At 42.1% G+C, this 16,773-nt stretch overlaps 1 protein-coding gene across 2 annotated transcripts in view; it reads right to left on the bottom strand.

The window, feature by feature from the left end:
• Positions 1-1,424: 1,424 nt before the first annotated feature.
• Positions 1,425-16,773, bottom strand: part of PIP5K1B (phosphatidylinositol-4-phosphate 5-kinase type 1 beta) — a 130,103-nt gene continuing 114,754 nt past the window's right edge. The window contains exons 15-16 of one of the 2 annotated variants that reach the window (XR_013346085.1): positions 4,535-4,670; positions 2,090-2,105 (exon numbers count right to left, since the gene is read on the bottom strand). Coding sequence is in view for 1 of the 2 variants with exons in the window: in XM_077816413.1 (XP_077672539.1) it covers positions 2,103-2,105 (3 nt within the window). In the remaining variant the exon portion in view is untranslated. Of the gene's footprint in view, positions 2,106-4,534; positions 4,671-16,773 lie in introns of both variants that reach the window. The other variant, XM_077816413.1, reaches the window with a different exon arrangement.

Raw genomic sequence — 16,773 nt, forward strand, 5'->3', positions numbered from 1 at the left:
CTTGAGATAACTGGAAAACAGATTAATCTACCAAGAAAAATTAAGCTTCTGTCTGTTTTGAAAAAAGTCTCTCTGATGCCGAAAACTAGGAACTTTGTTTTTTTTATGAAACAAAACATTTCAGTGAAATTTATTTTGTTCAGACATATTCTATATTTGTTATAGATTATGCAGGAAGCAGGAGGCAATCATCCCACACATACACATTATATGCAGCAGTTTTTGTTAAGGGCATAGATCTCTCTGTTGTTTAACATCCAGGGTGCCACTGGGAACTATCTAGGATGACCAGACATCCCGATAAAATCGGGACTGTCTCAATATTTAGTGGTTTGTCCCGCGTCCCGACCAATGTACGGTCAGGACACCATTTGTCCCGATATTTTGCTTCGGCGGCACTCTGGCTATTTTTTTTTTTTGCGCTTCGGTGGCACTCCGGCTTTTGAGCCTGTGGCTGCCCCCCCATGTGTCCCAATATTTTGTTTTTGTCATCTGGTATAGAGGTTTAATTTGTTAATGTTGGGAAAAATCCTCACATGGCAGGTTCTACAAGATGAGGGTCTAGTCCTGGCTTTGCCACAGATTTTCTATGTACTTGAACAAGTTATATGACCTCTGTTTGTCCATACCATCTGTAAAATGGGGATAATACTCGTCTCTTTCACAAAGGTACGGAGGTTTGATTTGTTAATGTTGGGAAAAATCCTCACATGGCAGGTTCTACAGAAGTGCCAGCTCCAGTGTCCTACACTATCCACTCTGCAAGGAATGTTATTTTTGGGAGAGCTATCATCATCCCCAATAGTTTCCATACACCTTAAAGAGGCATTTATGAAGTTCCTAAATATGCTCCCACATCAAGGTCTGGATTCTTAGAATGATGCTTAGCAGCCCTTACCCTGCTGTGACTAAATCTCTGCTCCCATGTGGAACCAGATTGCTTCTACCTTTTTTTGTCCTGCAATGGTTGCACATGGTGAGAGATCTGTAACATTTATCAAACCATACATGTTGCATCTGTTTAGGGTGACCAGACAGCAAGTGTGAAAAATCGGGACAAGGAGTAGGGGGGTAATAGGAGCCAATATAAGAAAAAGATCCAAAAATCGGGACTGTCCCTATAAAATCGGGACATCTGGTCACCCTACATCTGTTCCTTTGCCTTTCTCCTTCTAGTACAACATTTTTTCCACCTTCTCTTCTATGTGAGGGCATACGGGACAGATTACCTGTTATGTACTGTTTGGCACAGCGCATAAATAATGATTCTCTTAGAAAGGGTCAGAAGGCAAGAACAGGAAGTGTATAGACCAGAAACAGCTTGAAATATGCACCATAGGTTTTGAGAACAAAATATTTTATTTCTGTCAATAAAACTATAGTTTACAGTAGTATTTACTAAATAAATTATATAATTTCTCTTTTACAAGCAATAAACTAAATCACACATTTCAAAGACAATTTATGTACACAACATAAGGCCTTGTTATAAATAGGTTTTTTCCCCTCATTTCACCAACAAACAGTGAAAATATCTTTAGAGGCTATTGTCCATAAAGTAAGTGCAGACATTTACATTAATCCTTGTTTGAAATAATTTTGGACTTCCAACAACATGGACCTAAGTAATTATGATTCTGGGAGAGAAAAAAGTGGAATTAATTTTATTTACCACTGTGTTGATGATGGATCTTTAAATAGGTAAAGCGGATTACATATTTTGCTTGTACACAATCACTGAATACATGCAAATGAAATCATGAGAGTCAATAGGAAAATATCACTTTCAGGTCCAAAAAAGGTGATTGGCACTAGTATAGAAAGCATCTTAAATACAGTTTATGCAGTTCTTCACAGTTTAGCAAGCAACAGCACATGATAGCGAAGTGTGGAATGTTTCATGTCACATCTGTCGAGTCTAGCTATCATTTCCATGGTTCAAGGTTCCCATGACATTTCTCAGAGATAAGTTCCATTGATTATTACTCTTTGTCTGTTAGGCTCAGCAAATTCCTCCCTTTAAATCAGGAGTGCAGAAAGTGCTCTTCATCAACCATGGTCACATCTTATCCACTTTTACTTTGATTTTCTTCTATTCTCTATTACTGGAAATAGAAAATAAATTTAAGAGGTTAGGAGGTTTTGTTTCTTTATTCTGCACTTTATAAAACCGTAATTGGATAAAATCTTTATCTCTCTGTGACCAAAAGCACTCCTGTAATTCCACCCTACACATTATTGTAATAATCTTTGTGCAAAATATGCCTTGCAAGGTATCATTTATAAACTAGTAACACATTGATCATCAATATTCTTGTGTAATGTATGTACAAAATGCATATGAAGAATTATGAACATTAAATGAAATGATAATGACCATGTTTACCAGTCCATCTGGGGAAGGGGTAAACTTGTTTCTCAAAGACAAAGGACAAGCTGAGGCCGCTAGCCAGGTGTCATCAAAGTTAATCACCTGTCAAGAAGGCATTCTCTGGCAACGAAGGGGGATAAGAACAGATCTATATGCATTTTAGCAAACAACATTGAACCTCTTTAACCATGGGACTCCACGTATCCTTCCTCACATCTGGAATGAGTATTATCCAGGGATAACACATTACAAGGGTGCAAAGACCCGCCAGGTCTTTTTCACCTAAGATGACAAAGGAACAAGCCCTTTGACTTTTTGGGGAGATTCTGACCCCTGAACAGGGGTGAAAGTAACTTAAAAGTCTTACCAGTATTACCTGGAAGGGGCAGGGCCTCAGATGGAAGGGACGGGGCTGGAAGTCAGCCTCCCACAGCGAGCCCTTCAGTGCTGGCCAGCCTGTGCTGCCCAGGACTCCGGCAGCGATTTAAAGGGCCTGGGGCTCCGTGGCAGCTGCCCCTTTTGCCCCCCCCCCCCCGGCAGACCTGGGGGAGGCAAAAGGGGCAGCGATGTTAAAGCGCTGCTGCGGCACCACTTTAATGTCAGCTGTGTACGGCCTTGTACCAGCGGCCACTTCTGACCGATACGCTGTACTGGCCCACCTTCACCTCTGCCCCATAGACTCTGGTCAGCACAGTTGCTGGGAACATGTGGTAAGGATTTACCTTGAGCCAAGTCTAGCTTGTTAAATTTTAGCTACTAGGAAGTATTTTATCTTGATTTTTCTTGTAACCATTTCTGACTTTGATACCTTTATACTTGTACTCACTTAAACTTGTTTTAATTTTAATCTAAACTAATGTGTTTAAACTGAACTGTTTGGTAACTCCAGTTAAAGTAGCAAACTGTTGAAAATTGACCCTTTACAGGACAACAGACTTTTAATAGCCAGACTGTCCAGGAGAGGGCTGGACAGTGCAAAACCCACATTTTTGGGAAAATTTGGGATTGGGAGTGTGTTGGCCCTGCAAGTAGTAACAAGTCTGTTGGAAGCTAGAGTTTGACTGGTGTGTTGCTGACAGGCTGCTGGGATCAGAGTGGGTGGACCAGGGCTGCAGCTATACACAGACACTCTGTGTGTGACTTACACAATGTTAGACTGTTTGTGAGTGGCCCTGGTTGGGAGCTACAACAACAAAGCATTGTGAGGCACTCAAGGTTGCAGGGCAGGTGGTGAGACAACCTCTCACTGGTCTGGATTGCAGCCTGGAATGAAAAAGACACCCTCCATCTTCACATTTCAGTAACCTGAAGTATAGTTCTGCAGTGATACTCTTTTTTAAAAAATTCACATGCACGGTATTATCTTCTCTCCTGTAAAATAGTATCCCTAGTACATTTATGTCTGTGAATATTGATATACTTAATACATAAAACCAGTATTTGCTCTTGAGAGATACTGGGCAACCTGGATATCACTGAAGTCAGTGAAAGTGAAGTGCATCAGCCAACCACACGAGGCATTTATAACCTTGTCGGATTGATCAGGGCCTTAGAATGCACGGGGGCAAAATCCTGGTCTCATTGAAGTCAGCTATAAAACGTCCAAGATTTGAAAATAGAAAATAAATTGAATATACATTCCTCCAGGTGTAGGTTTTCTTATGGATCTGTAAAGCCTCATGAATAATTAATATATATGTAAATAAAGCTACAAGAGTTATACTCATAATATGACTAATGAACATTTAAAAATATATAACAAATTACTCTATTCTATAATATTACTGGAGAAATTAATTTCTATAGCACAAATTTTATTTTTAATATTTCTGTAGGATCAGGTGTGTCTATATTGGGCACTTAAATCAAGGTCAAATGGATCACCAGCAAACTTCTAGAAAAACCAGGGAAGACCATAATTGACATCACTAAAGTGTAAAAAACCCAAACCAATAGAGACTCCACTTTCAGACCTTCTTTGTATATCCAAATAAAGCATACAGAGGACACAAAAGTCCCATTTTTATTAAACTCTTTTGTAGGTCACTGTTAACTTTAGTTCCAGATAAAGGTATTTAATTAACCTTCAAACAATTCAAGAGAAGAATCTAACCTTGGCAGTGAAGGAAAATGCAAGCTCCTCAGGCATTTTGAATAGCTTACCTTATTTAGGAAAAGGCAACCAACAGATAGAAATCATACCCAAAATGCCATTTAAAATAACGTATCTGGCACCAGGCATACGCTCCACATAATGTTCCACTGCAGCAAACTTTCAGAACTGTGATCCAGTTGTACACTGGAAAATGGTACAAGAAGGATTTTCTAATCAGTTGCTTAGTGAATAGACTGATGCATGTATCATCCTCAGTGTGTGGACATGGCACCCTGGCCAAGGCAGGTTATGCTGCTATTTGTGGGACGTGGGTTCACTATGCAAAGCAATTTACTATGTAAAGTGAAACTGCTGAATAGGTGAATAGAATGAATTTGGGTGGATGGATGAAGTGGAACTGATGACTGAGTAGAAGGAATGTATTTTGATGACTCAGTGAAATGAACCTGACAAATGGACTTTTTAAATTTTTTCAATCATCAGCTTTGCAAGAAGACAGAGCTAAATCAATCACTTTGCTAGCATGTTTTCATGAGACCAGGATAAATGAAGCACAGTTTTCCCATTGATCTGTGTGGCTGTGGGGCAGTGTCTGAATGGCCATTGTTACTTCTTTGTAAAGGGTACAGTATGCATTCCCTCACCACAGCACTCAAACTCAGGCCCTGCCCTCACTTCTCCTAGCTCTCAGAGACTAATAGCACTGCTGGCATAGCTTTAAGCGGCTCCTGTCTCTGCAATTGTGACTAGCTCCTTCTTGCTCCTTCTCACATCCCCAACCTGAACAGACTAGTCACCATTGAGCCCTAAACATTTAGGAAAAAAGCTACACACAGTTTACAATGCGGAAAGAGAAGGATTGACAGGACTGTAGTTGGACGTGACTAAAGACTAACAATTAGTGCTGGGTCACAAAAATGATGCTCATAGTAGTGAGAAGAAAGGCAATTGGGCTGTAGGGAGTTGCTGTCTGGAATGCCCCACTCCGGGTCCAACCCTGTGCACCTTATTTCAGGCAAAGCTCCCATCTTCAATGTTCAGGAACTAGTTCTCTTTGAGGAATACCTACGGCGCAGTTGTTGGAGTGACACTGAGGGCAACCAGAGAAGCAGTGTTTCCTGCCCATATTGATAAAGAATGAATATGGTCATGGGGATCAGAGTTGAGATGCTTGATGGGAAACGCGTAACAAGACAAAAGTGACTGACTGCTACAATGGGCCAAACACTGATAATCAAATGAGTTTGTACTAACCAGGGTTTGTTATGTAATGGATTTAGAACGTGCTCCATTATTTGAGCATATTTTTGTGCTTTATTAATTTTTTGCATGCATTCATTCCTCAGTAAATTGATTTCCTCATACAGCACATTAAAAAGCCTCAGGGCACCAATAATTTATTGTTTAGTGAAATTTACACAGGCTTTCTAGCACTTGACTCACTTCACTAATGTGTTAATTGTAACTTGAAGTACATTTGCATTTAGTAAAGCACATTCTTCTTGTATCTGACTTTGATACAAAGAGAGATGGATGCCTTGCTGTGGTTATATTCTTCCTTAAAAACTTAAAATATGTCTCGTGGGCCAAACTCTGCTCTCAGATGCCCGGGTATAACTTCAGTTAAAAATCAATGGCAGCCATGCACTCATATTGAAAGGACAGAATTAGGACCTGTGTATTTCAAAATGAACATTTTCCTTTTTAAGAAGAGGTAGTAATAAATGGATAAAAAATACTTTCAACCATATTAGACTACAAATGTGTACTTCATTTTAGATGCCATTGCAACAACAATAGTTGGCAGCATTGTGGGGTTTTTGGTTTTGTTTTTTTTCCCCCCCTCAAAAGATGATGTTAATTTTGAGGGCCTCCATTTTTGGGTTCAGAGCCTTGGACACCTTGGGCCTGATCTTCAGAGGTACCAAGCACCCACAGCACCAATTCATTTGTCAGGATTGGGCCCACTCCATACTACCCAACCTCCCCAGAACACACCTTAGGATTCAAAGACATTCGCAAAGGGAGGCTCCAGATGCTTGTGTTCAGTTCAAAGAACTTCTGCTTTGTGCACAAAACTGACGCTAATGTCACTTAATAAACAGGGGAGCTTTGGACAATATTGTTCATAGACATATACACTATCCCTGCAATGACTGGATGTGGAGAAAGCTACTAGCGGGGGGCTGTTCTAGGTTTGATTGTGAAAAATAGGGAAGAACTGGATGAGAATTTGAAAGTGGAAGGCAACTTGGGTGAAAGTGATCATGAAATGGTAGAGTTCACAATTCTAAGGAATGGTAGGAGGGAGAACAGCACAATAAAAACCAATGGATTTCAAGAAGGCAGACTTTAGCAAACTTGGGGAGTCGGTAGGTAAAATCCCATGGGAAGCAAGTCTAAGGGGAAAAACAATTGGAAACAGTTGGCAGTTTTTCAAAGACATTATTAAGGACACAAGAGAAAGCTATCCCACTGCCTAGGAAAGATAGGAAGTACGGCAAGAGACCACCCTGGCTTAACCAGGAGATCTTCATTGATCTAAAATTCAAAAAAAAGAGTCCCACAAAAAGTGGAAACTCATTCAAACTACAAAGGATGAATATAAACAAATAACACAAGTATATAGGGACAAAATTAGAAAAGCCAAGGCACAAAACAAGATCACACTAGCTAGGGATATAAAAGGAAAAAAGTTTCAGAGTAGCAGCCTTGTTAGTCTGTATTCGCAAAAAGAAAAGGAAACAAGAAGACATTCTACAAATACATTAGAAGCAAGAGGAAGACCAAAGACAGAGTAGGTCCATTACTCAATGAGGGGGAAAAGACAGTAACAGAAAATGTGGAAATGGCAGAGGTGGTTAACGACTTCGTTTCGGTTTTCACCAAGAAGGTTGGTGGCAATTGGACATCTAAAATAGTGAATGCCAGTGAAAATGAGGTAGGATCAGAGTCTAAAATAGGGAAAGAACAAGTCAAAAATTACTTAGATAAGTTAGATGTCTTCAAATCACCAGGGCCTGATTAAATGCAGCCTAGAATACTCAAGGAGCTGACTGAGGAGATATCTGAGCCATTAGCAATTATCTTTGAAAAGTCAAGGAAGACTGGGAACATTCCAGAAGACTGGAAAAGGGCAAATATAATGCCCATCTATAAAAAGGGAAATAAGAACATCCCAGGGAATTACAGACCAGTCAGCTTAACTTCCGTATCTGGAAAGATACTAGAGCAAATAATTAAGCAATCAATTTGCAAACGCCTAGACAATAATAAGGTGATAAATAAGTCAGTATACATCTGTCAAGAACAAATTGTGTCAAACCAACCTGATAGCTTTCTTTGACAGGGTAACAAGCCTTGTGGATGGGGGAAACAGTAGATGTTGTATATCTTGACTTTAGTAAGGTTTTTGATAGTCTCGGATGAACTTCTCATAAACAATCTAGGGAAGTACAACCTAGATGGAGCTACTATAAGGTGGGTGCATAACTGGTTGGAAAATCGTTCCCAGAGAGTAGTTATCGGTTATTCAGTCATGCTGGAAGGGCATAATGAGTGGGGTCCCACAGGGATCAGTTCTGGGTCCGGTTCTGTTCAATATCTTCATCAATGATTTAGATAACGGCATAGAGAGTACACTTATAAAGTTTGTGGACAATACCAAGCTGGGAGGGGTTGCAAGTGCTTTGGAAGATAGGATTAAAATTCAAAATGATCTGGACAAACTGGAGAAATGGTCTGAAGTAAATAGGATGAAATTCAATAAGGACAAATGTAAAGTACTCCACTTAGGAAGGAGCAATCAGGTGCACACATACAAAATGGGAGATGACTGCATAGGAAGGAGTACTGCGGAAAGGCATCTGGGGGTCATAGTGGACCACAAGCTAAATATTAGTCAACAGTGTGACGCTGTTGCAAAAAAACGTGAACATCATTCTGGGATGTATGAGCAGGAGTATTGTAAGCAAGGGACAAGTAGTAATTCTTCCACTCTACTTCACGCTGATTAGGCCTCAACTGGAGTATTGTGTCCAGTTCTGGGCCCCACATTTCAGGAAAGATATGGACAAATTGGAGAAAGTCCAGAGAAGAGCAACAAAAACTATTAAAGGTCTAGAAAACATGACCTATGAGGGAAGATTGGAAAAATTGGGTTTGTTTAGTCTAGAGAGGAGAAGACTGAGAGGGGACATGATAACAGTTTTCAAGTACATAAAAGGTTGTTACAAGGAGGAGGGAGAAAAATTGTTCTTCTAAGCCCTGGTCTACACTACGAATTTAGGTCAAATTTAGCAGCATTAGATCGATTTATCCCTGCACCCGTCCACACGACGAAGCCATTTTTGTTGACTTAAAGGGCTCTTAAAATTGATTTCTGTACTCCTCCCCGATGAGAGGATTAGCACTGAAATCGACATCGCCGGGTTGAATTTGGGGTAGTGTGGATGCAATTCAACGGTACTGGCCTCCAGGAGCTATCCCAGAGTGCTCCATTGTGACCGCTCTGGACAGCGCTTTCAACTCAGATGCGCTAGCCAGGTACACAGGAAAAGCCCCGGGAACTTTTGAATTTCATTTCCTGTTTGGCCAGTGTGATGAGCTCATCAGCACAGGTGACCATGCAGTCCCAGAATCGTAAAAGAGCTCCAGCATGGACCGAACGGGAGGTACTGGATCTGATCGCTGTATGGGGAGAAGAATCTGTGCTACCAGAACTCCGTTCCAAAAGATGAAATGCCAAAATATTTGCAAAAATCTCCAAGGGCATGATGGACAGAGGCTACAACAGGAACCCAGAGCAGTGCCGCAAGAAAATTAAGGAGCACAGGCAAGCCTACAAAAAAACAAAAAGGCAAACGGCCGCTCTGGGTCAGAGCCCCAGACATGCCGCTTTGATGATGAGTTGCATGCAATTCTAAGTGAGGCCCCTACCACTACCCCACCCTGTCTGTAGACACCTGCAAAGGGGGAGTCTTATGCAACAGGGATGAGGATTTTGGGGATGAGGAAGATAATGATGCTGATGAGGATAGCGCACAACAGGCAAGCGGAGAAACCATTCTCCCTGACAGCCAGGAACCGTTTATCACCCTGGAGCCAATACCCTCCCAACGCAGGTTCCCAGACCATGAAGCCAGAGAAGGCACCTCTGGTGAATGTACCTTTGTAAATATAAATACATGGTTTAAAAGCAAGCACGTTTAATGATTAATTTCCCCATGCATTCACAGCCAGTACAGCTACTGGAAAAAAGTCTGTTAATGTGTCTGGGGATGGAGCGGAAATCCTCCAGGGACATCTCCAAGAAGCTCTCCTGGAGGTACTCCCAAAGCCTCTGCAAAAGGTTTCTGGGGATGGAGCCTTATTCTGTCCTCCATGGTAGGACACTTTACCATGCCAGGCCAGTAGTACGTAGTCTGGAATCATTGCATAACAAAGCATGGCAGCATATGGTCCTAGTGTTTGCTGGCATTCAAGCATCATCCGTTCTTTATCTCTGTGTTATCCTCAGGAGAGTGATCATCCCAGAGAATTGGGTGGGAGGGGGTTTAGTTGGGTTTGCGCTGCACGTTAACATGAAAACTGCAGCACCTCCTTTTAAATGGCCAACCCAACGGGTGCTTGGTATGGGAGAGGAGGGTGCTGCTGTTTGAAACCATTCCCACATGTTATGAAGGTTGAAGAAGCTGAAAGACTGTGGCTTACCATGGTGGCCTGCAAGCCGAATTCTGTTGCTGCGTGTGTGATCTCACACACCAAACCGGCAGGCCCTCAATATAAGCTGCAAAATGCGACCTTGTACCGAAAGCACATGTGCTATGTAATGTTAACAGCTTGGTTTACTGTGAAAGAGTCTCCCCATTGTTCTCTAAAATGTGTCTTTTTAAATACTACTCTCCCTTTTTTCCCCTCCCACAGCTGCAACTGTTTCAATGCTTCCCCTATCATCTCCGTCCCAGAGGCAAGTGCAGAGAAGGTGGCAAAAAAAAGAAACACACTCGCAATGAAATGTTCTCTGAGCTCATGCAGTCCTCCCGCACTGAAAGAGCTCAGCAGAATGCGTGGAAGCAAACAATGTCAGAGTCCAGGAAAGCAGAAAATGAATGCGAGGACAGGAGGGACGAGCGAGATGAGAGGAGGCGGGAGCAAGATGAGAGGAGGCGGGATGCAATGCTGAGGCTACTGGGGGATCAACTGATCTCTCCGGCATCTGGTGGAGCTGCAGGAAAGGCAGCAGGAGCACAGACCGCCACTGCAGCCCCTGTGTAACCACCCGTCCTCCTCCCCAAGTTCCATAGCCTCCTCAGCCAGATGCCCAAGAATGCAGGGGGTGGGCCCCCCTTCGGGCACCCAACAACTCTACCCCAGAGAACTGCCTAAGCAACAGAAGGCTGGCATTCAATAAGTTTTGAAGTGCAGTGTGGCCTTGTCCTTCCCTCCTCCCCTCATCCACCACCCCACCCGGTGCTTCCCTCTTCCCCCACCCCTCCTGGGTTACCTTGGCAGTTATCCCCCTATTTGTGCGATGAATAAATAAAGAACGCATGATTTTGAAACAATGACTTTATTGCCTCTGCAAGTGTTGACTGAAGGGGGGAAGTCGGTTGGCTTACAGGGAAGTAGAGTGAACCAAGGGGGCGGGTTTTCATCAAGGAGAAACAAACAGAACTGTCACACCATAGCCTGGCCAGTCATGAAACTGGTTTTCAAAGCTTCTCTGATGCGCAGCGCACCCTGCTGTGCTCTTCTAATAGCCCTGCTGTCTGGCTGCGCATAATCAGTGGCCAGGCGATTTGCCATAAACGTCTACCCCTTACTCTCACAGATATTGTGGAGCACACACAACAAGCAGCAATAACAATGGGAATATTGGTTTCGCTGAGGTCTAACCGAGTCAGTAAACTGCACCAGCGTGCTTTAAACGTCCAAATGCACATTCTACCACCATTCTGCACTTGCTCAGCCTATAGTTGAACAGCTCCTTACTACTGTCCAGGCTGCCTGTGTATGGCTTCATGAGCCATGGCATTAAGGGGTAGGCTGGGTCCCCAAGGATAACTGTAGGGATTTCAAAATCCCCAACAGCTTTTTCTGGTCTGGGAAGTAAGTCCCATCCTGCAGCTCTTCAAACAGACCAGAGTTCCTGAAGATGCGAGCATCATGTACCTTTCCTGGCCACCTCACGTTGATGTCAGTGAAACATCCCTTGTGATCCACCAGTGCTTGCAGCACCACTGAAAAGTACTCCTTGCGGTTTATGGACTGGCTGCCAAGGTGGTCCGGTCCCAAGAATAGGGATATGTGTTCTATCGCCCCACCACAGTTAGGGAATCCCATTGCAGCAAACCTATCCACTATGACCTGCACATTTCCCAGAGTCACTACCCTTGATAGCAGCTCAGTGATTGCGTTGGCTACTTGGATTGCAGCAGCCCCCGCAGTAGATTTGCCCATTCCAAATTGATTCCCGACTGACTGGTAGCTGTCTGGCGTTGCAAACTTCCAGAGGGCTATCGCCACTCACTTGTGAACCGTGAGGGCTGCTCTCATCTTGGTATTCTTGCGCTTCAGGGCAGGGGAAAGCAAGTCACAAAGTTCCATGAAAGTGCCCTTAAGCATGCAAAAGTTTCGCAGTCACTGGGAATCATCCCAGACCTGCAACACTATGCAGTCCCACCAGTCTGTGCTCATTTCCCAGGCCCAGAATCGGCGTTCCACGGCATGAGCCTGCCCCATTGCCACCAGGATTTCCAAATTGCCGGGGCCCGTGCTTTGAGAGAAGTCTGTGTCCATGTCCTCATCGCTCTCGTCACCACACTGCCGTCGCCTCATCACCTGCTTTTGCAGGTTCTGGATCTGCACATACTGCAGGATAATGCACGAGGTGTTTACAATGCTCATAACTGCTGCGGTGATCTGAGCGGGGCTCCATGCTTGCCATGGTATGGCGTCTGCAGGACAGCAGAGTTGCAGTGGAAGCGGTGGCTGACGGATGTCACGAGAAGGACCTGCGAGGTGGATTCATGAGAGCAGGAGAGCAGAGTTGCTGTGGAAGCGGTGGAGGACGACGGTTAGCACCACGCACATTTCCTGAGGAAGAACACGTGTATCCAGGAGCCCATGACAGACAACATGGAGAAATTTGCTATTGAGACAATAGCAGCAGAGCAGAGTAGCAGCGGAAGCGGTGTAGGACAACAGTTAGCAGTCCTACTGCACCGTCTGCTGCCAGCAGCACCCAGGACACAACAGTGGCACTGTCGGTGAGCTAAGCTGAGTGCGCTGCATGCTTGCCATGGTATGGCGTCTGCATGGAAAAAAGGCACAAAACGATTGTCTGCTGTTGCTTTCATGGAGGGAGGGGTGACTGACTACATGTACCCAAAACCACCCGTGACAATGTTTTTGCCCCATCAGGCATTGGGAGTTTAACCCAGAATTCCCATGGGCAGCGGAGACTGCAGGAACTGTGGGATAGCTACCCACAGTGCACTGCTCCGTAAGTCGATGCTAGCCACAGTAGTGAGGACGCACGCCGCCGACCTAATGCGCTTAGTGTGGACATATGCAATTGACTGTATAAAATCGATTTCTAAAAATAGACTTCTATAATATCGACCTAATTTTGTAGTGTAGACATACCCTTAACCTCTCAGGATAGGACAAGAAGTAATGGGCTTAAATTGCAGGAAGGGCTGTTTAGGTTGGACATTAGGAAAAACTTCCTAACGGTCAGAGTGGTTAAGTACTGGAATAAATTGCCTAAGGAGGTGATGGAATCTCCATCCTTGGGGATTTTTAAGAGCAGGTTGGACAAACACCTGTCATGGATGGTCTAGATAATACTTAGTCCTGTCTTGAATGCAGGGGACTGGACTAAGTGACTTTGAGGTCCGTTCAAGTTCTATGATTCTATGTGTACACAGTATCTGATTCCACACATCATTTAAGGCATAATGCTACACTGTGTATATTCAAATTTTAATCAAGAGAAAGTTTTGAGTATACAATACAAGCGTTAAAAATAAATGATTAGTTAGAAAAACTAGCCAGAGGTTTTATTATAAAGCTCACGTGCTAAAGGGTTTACCCTTATTTTCAAAATATACAATAAAGCACAGTATTTATAAAAATCAAATAAATTCCACATTTATATGACACTGTTGTATTGCTAAAAGAAATTATTATACTACTCAGAATGGGTTCTGTGCAAAGATAAAGATAATGGAGAGTGTTACTTGCACTATGCAGAATGTTTGGCAAATAGAAACTCTCAGTATCACTGGCCCTATCAGATGAGGAAAGAAGAAACAAAGATATTTTAAGAAGGGATTAAACTATTTTGTTGCACTCATTCTCTATATTTTTAGTTATATAAGAATGTTTTGTTTATCTCTTATTTTGTTGCTTTGTTTATGGTTAATCATAAATATACGTTTATGCTTAACATTTAGCAGGGAATTTACCTTCATTCTATTATTTGCTTTACCAATTAACTTCATCTTCCATAAGAAAAAAGCACACTGATATTTTAAAAATGTATAATTAGCTATTAAAAATTCATGGATTTCATACAAATGCCTCTTTCTGGAGTCTTTAATTTTAAAAAGTCTTTATTTATGATTTATAAGTTCAAAAATTAATTAATTGAAAACATATTCTTTAGCCATCTGACACCAACCCACCATTCTTACACAACTTGAATATTTGGAAACCACTGAGATTGCCTTGAACTTATTCTGCATGAAGCACGCTTAGTCATGTATTATGAATAAATTCTACATTTGATTAATTTAGTATCTGGACTAAAAAGGTTTAACAGGAAAATAAAATAACCAGCAGTGTTTTACAGTAAAGTCTGACAAAAGTATTTTAATGTGAAGTAGGACACCAATTAAAGTGATCATATGTCCCAATTTTTCATGTAATGTCCTGGAATCTCAGGAACTTCTTTTATGACACCTGAAATGCCTTGTTTTTTCCCCCACTACAATCATCAAAATATTTGGCTTATTTATAGTCACAACATATTTGTTCATAAAATATTGTTATACATGTGGAATTTGCTCTATTTACCAGGAACAATCTAGTGGAATGAGGTTTCAGAGTAATGACTAGTGTTTGGAGTGAAAAGAAAAACTGAATGATCTAGACACTGTTAAAGTTGTTCTTTTGCTCAGAGAATGTTAATGACACTTGTTCAATGTTTCATGATAAATTAATTCATAATAAGCTAGTGGAAAAAATCCTCCACTCTGAGTCAAAACCTGGCAGTAACAAAAGGAAATGTCCTTTTCTGTGTCTCTTTCACAACCTGAAAAAATGTCATCACATAATTTTCCTGGTTTTCAGTTTTGAAAATATGGTCACCTTTACATTATTTGTCATTAACGTGCTTTCAAACTTGTCTTCCCCTTCCCTCCTCGTCATACATTCATAACAGCAGCTGCAGGAGAGCATTGTTGCATTTCTACCCGGCTTTAAGAGTTTAAGAAGCAACAGTCTCTAATGCCGAGTGAAACTAACCAGGACTGTGATCGGCAATGGACTTCCTGGAAAAGTGACTGCAGGAGTATGGCACTTCACTTCCTTTACCCACCTGCTGAAGTGAAGAAACTGATTGACAGAGCCAGAAGAGTACCCAGAAGTCACCTACTAAAGGACAGGCCCAACAAAGAAAGTAGCAGAACGCCACTAGCAGTCACCTTTAGCCCCCAACTAAAACCTCTCCAGCGCATCATCAAGGATCTACAACCTATCCTGAAGGACGATCCCTCACTCTCACAGATCTTGGGAGACAGGCCAGTCCTTGCTTACAGACAGCCCCCAAACCTAAAGCAAATACTCACCAGCAACCACACACCACACAACAAAAACACTAACCCAGGAACCTATGCAACAAAGCCCGTTGCCAACTGTGTCCACATATCTATTCAGGGGACACCATCATAGGGCCTAATCACATCAGCCACACTATCAGAGGCTCGTTCACCTGCACATCTACCAATGTGATATATGCCATCATGTGCCAACAATGCCCCTCTGCCATGTACATTGGTTAAACTGGACAGTCTCTATGTAAAAGAATAAATGGACACAAATCAGACATCAAGAATTATAACATTCAAAAACCAGTCGGAGAACACTTCAATCTCTTTGGTCACTCGATTACAGACCTAAAAGTGGCAATACAAAAAAACCTTCAAAAACAGACTCCAACGAGAAACTGCTGAATTGGAATTAATTTGCGAACTGGACACCATTAAATTAGGCTTGAATAAAGATCAGGAGTGGATGTGTCATTACACAAAATAAAACTATTTTTATTTTTCCCCCTACTGTTACTCACACCTTCTTGTCAACTGTTGGAAATGGGCCATCCTGATCATCACTACAAAAGATTTTTTTTCTCCTTCTGATAATAGCTCACCTTAACTGATCACTCTCTTTATAGTGGGTATGGCAACACCCATTGTTTCACGTTCTCTGTGTATATAAAATCTTCCTTCTGTATTTTCCACTGCATGCATCCAATGAAGTGGATTTTAGCCCACGAAAGCTTATGCTCAAATAAATTTGTTAGTCTCTAAGGTGCCACATGTACTCCTCGTTCTTTACACTTCCTTAGCAATCCCCAATATTGGTAGCTTGTCACAGGCATTCACAGTGCAACATGTAATATACATTAGACATAACAGACCCAATTCTGATCTCACAGTAGCATAGACAGGAAGCGAGTAACTCCACACCAGTTTACAATTAGATGAGAATCAGGTCCAGTAGCTATGAATAAATTTCTGCTGGCTGATGCCCATATAAAAAGACCAGAAAACAAATGGCCAAAAGAAACAGTGTAAAATGGAAGTTCTCTGTCCTGATTTTGGCTTCCCCACAAAATCCATGAAATACTCTGGAGGCCTTTCACAACAGAAGCCATGTAGGAGGTTTTCAGGTGGGTGTGGTCTATACATTTGTCTGTGTAAACCCCTTTACTTTTCTATGGCATGTAAGCAGCACCTCAAACCTACAGCTTGGATTACTCCTATTCTGGACTGAAATCTCCTTTGCAGGGCTTGGCGATTGTGCTTGGAGATGGCAAAAACAGTCAAGATGACATTTGCAGGATTATGTGCACCTGTTTCTATGATGAAATAGTGCAGTTCCATAATTTGTCCATTCATACAACACCCAATAAACAAGAGCTCTTGTCTGCAACTCTTTAATTTCTAGCAAAAAACCCCCAAGTTTACCCGACCATCTAAATTATTTGTTATACACG

This window comes from Eretmochelys imbricata, chromosome 5 (assembly GCF_965152235.1).
Source record: "Eretmochelys imbricata isolate rEreImb1 chromosome 5, rEreImb1.hap1, whole genome shotgun sequence".
Classification (NCBI taxonomy): domain Eukaryota; kingdom Metazoa; phylum Chordata; order Testudines; family Cheloniidae; genus Eretmochelys; species Eretmochelys imbricata.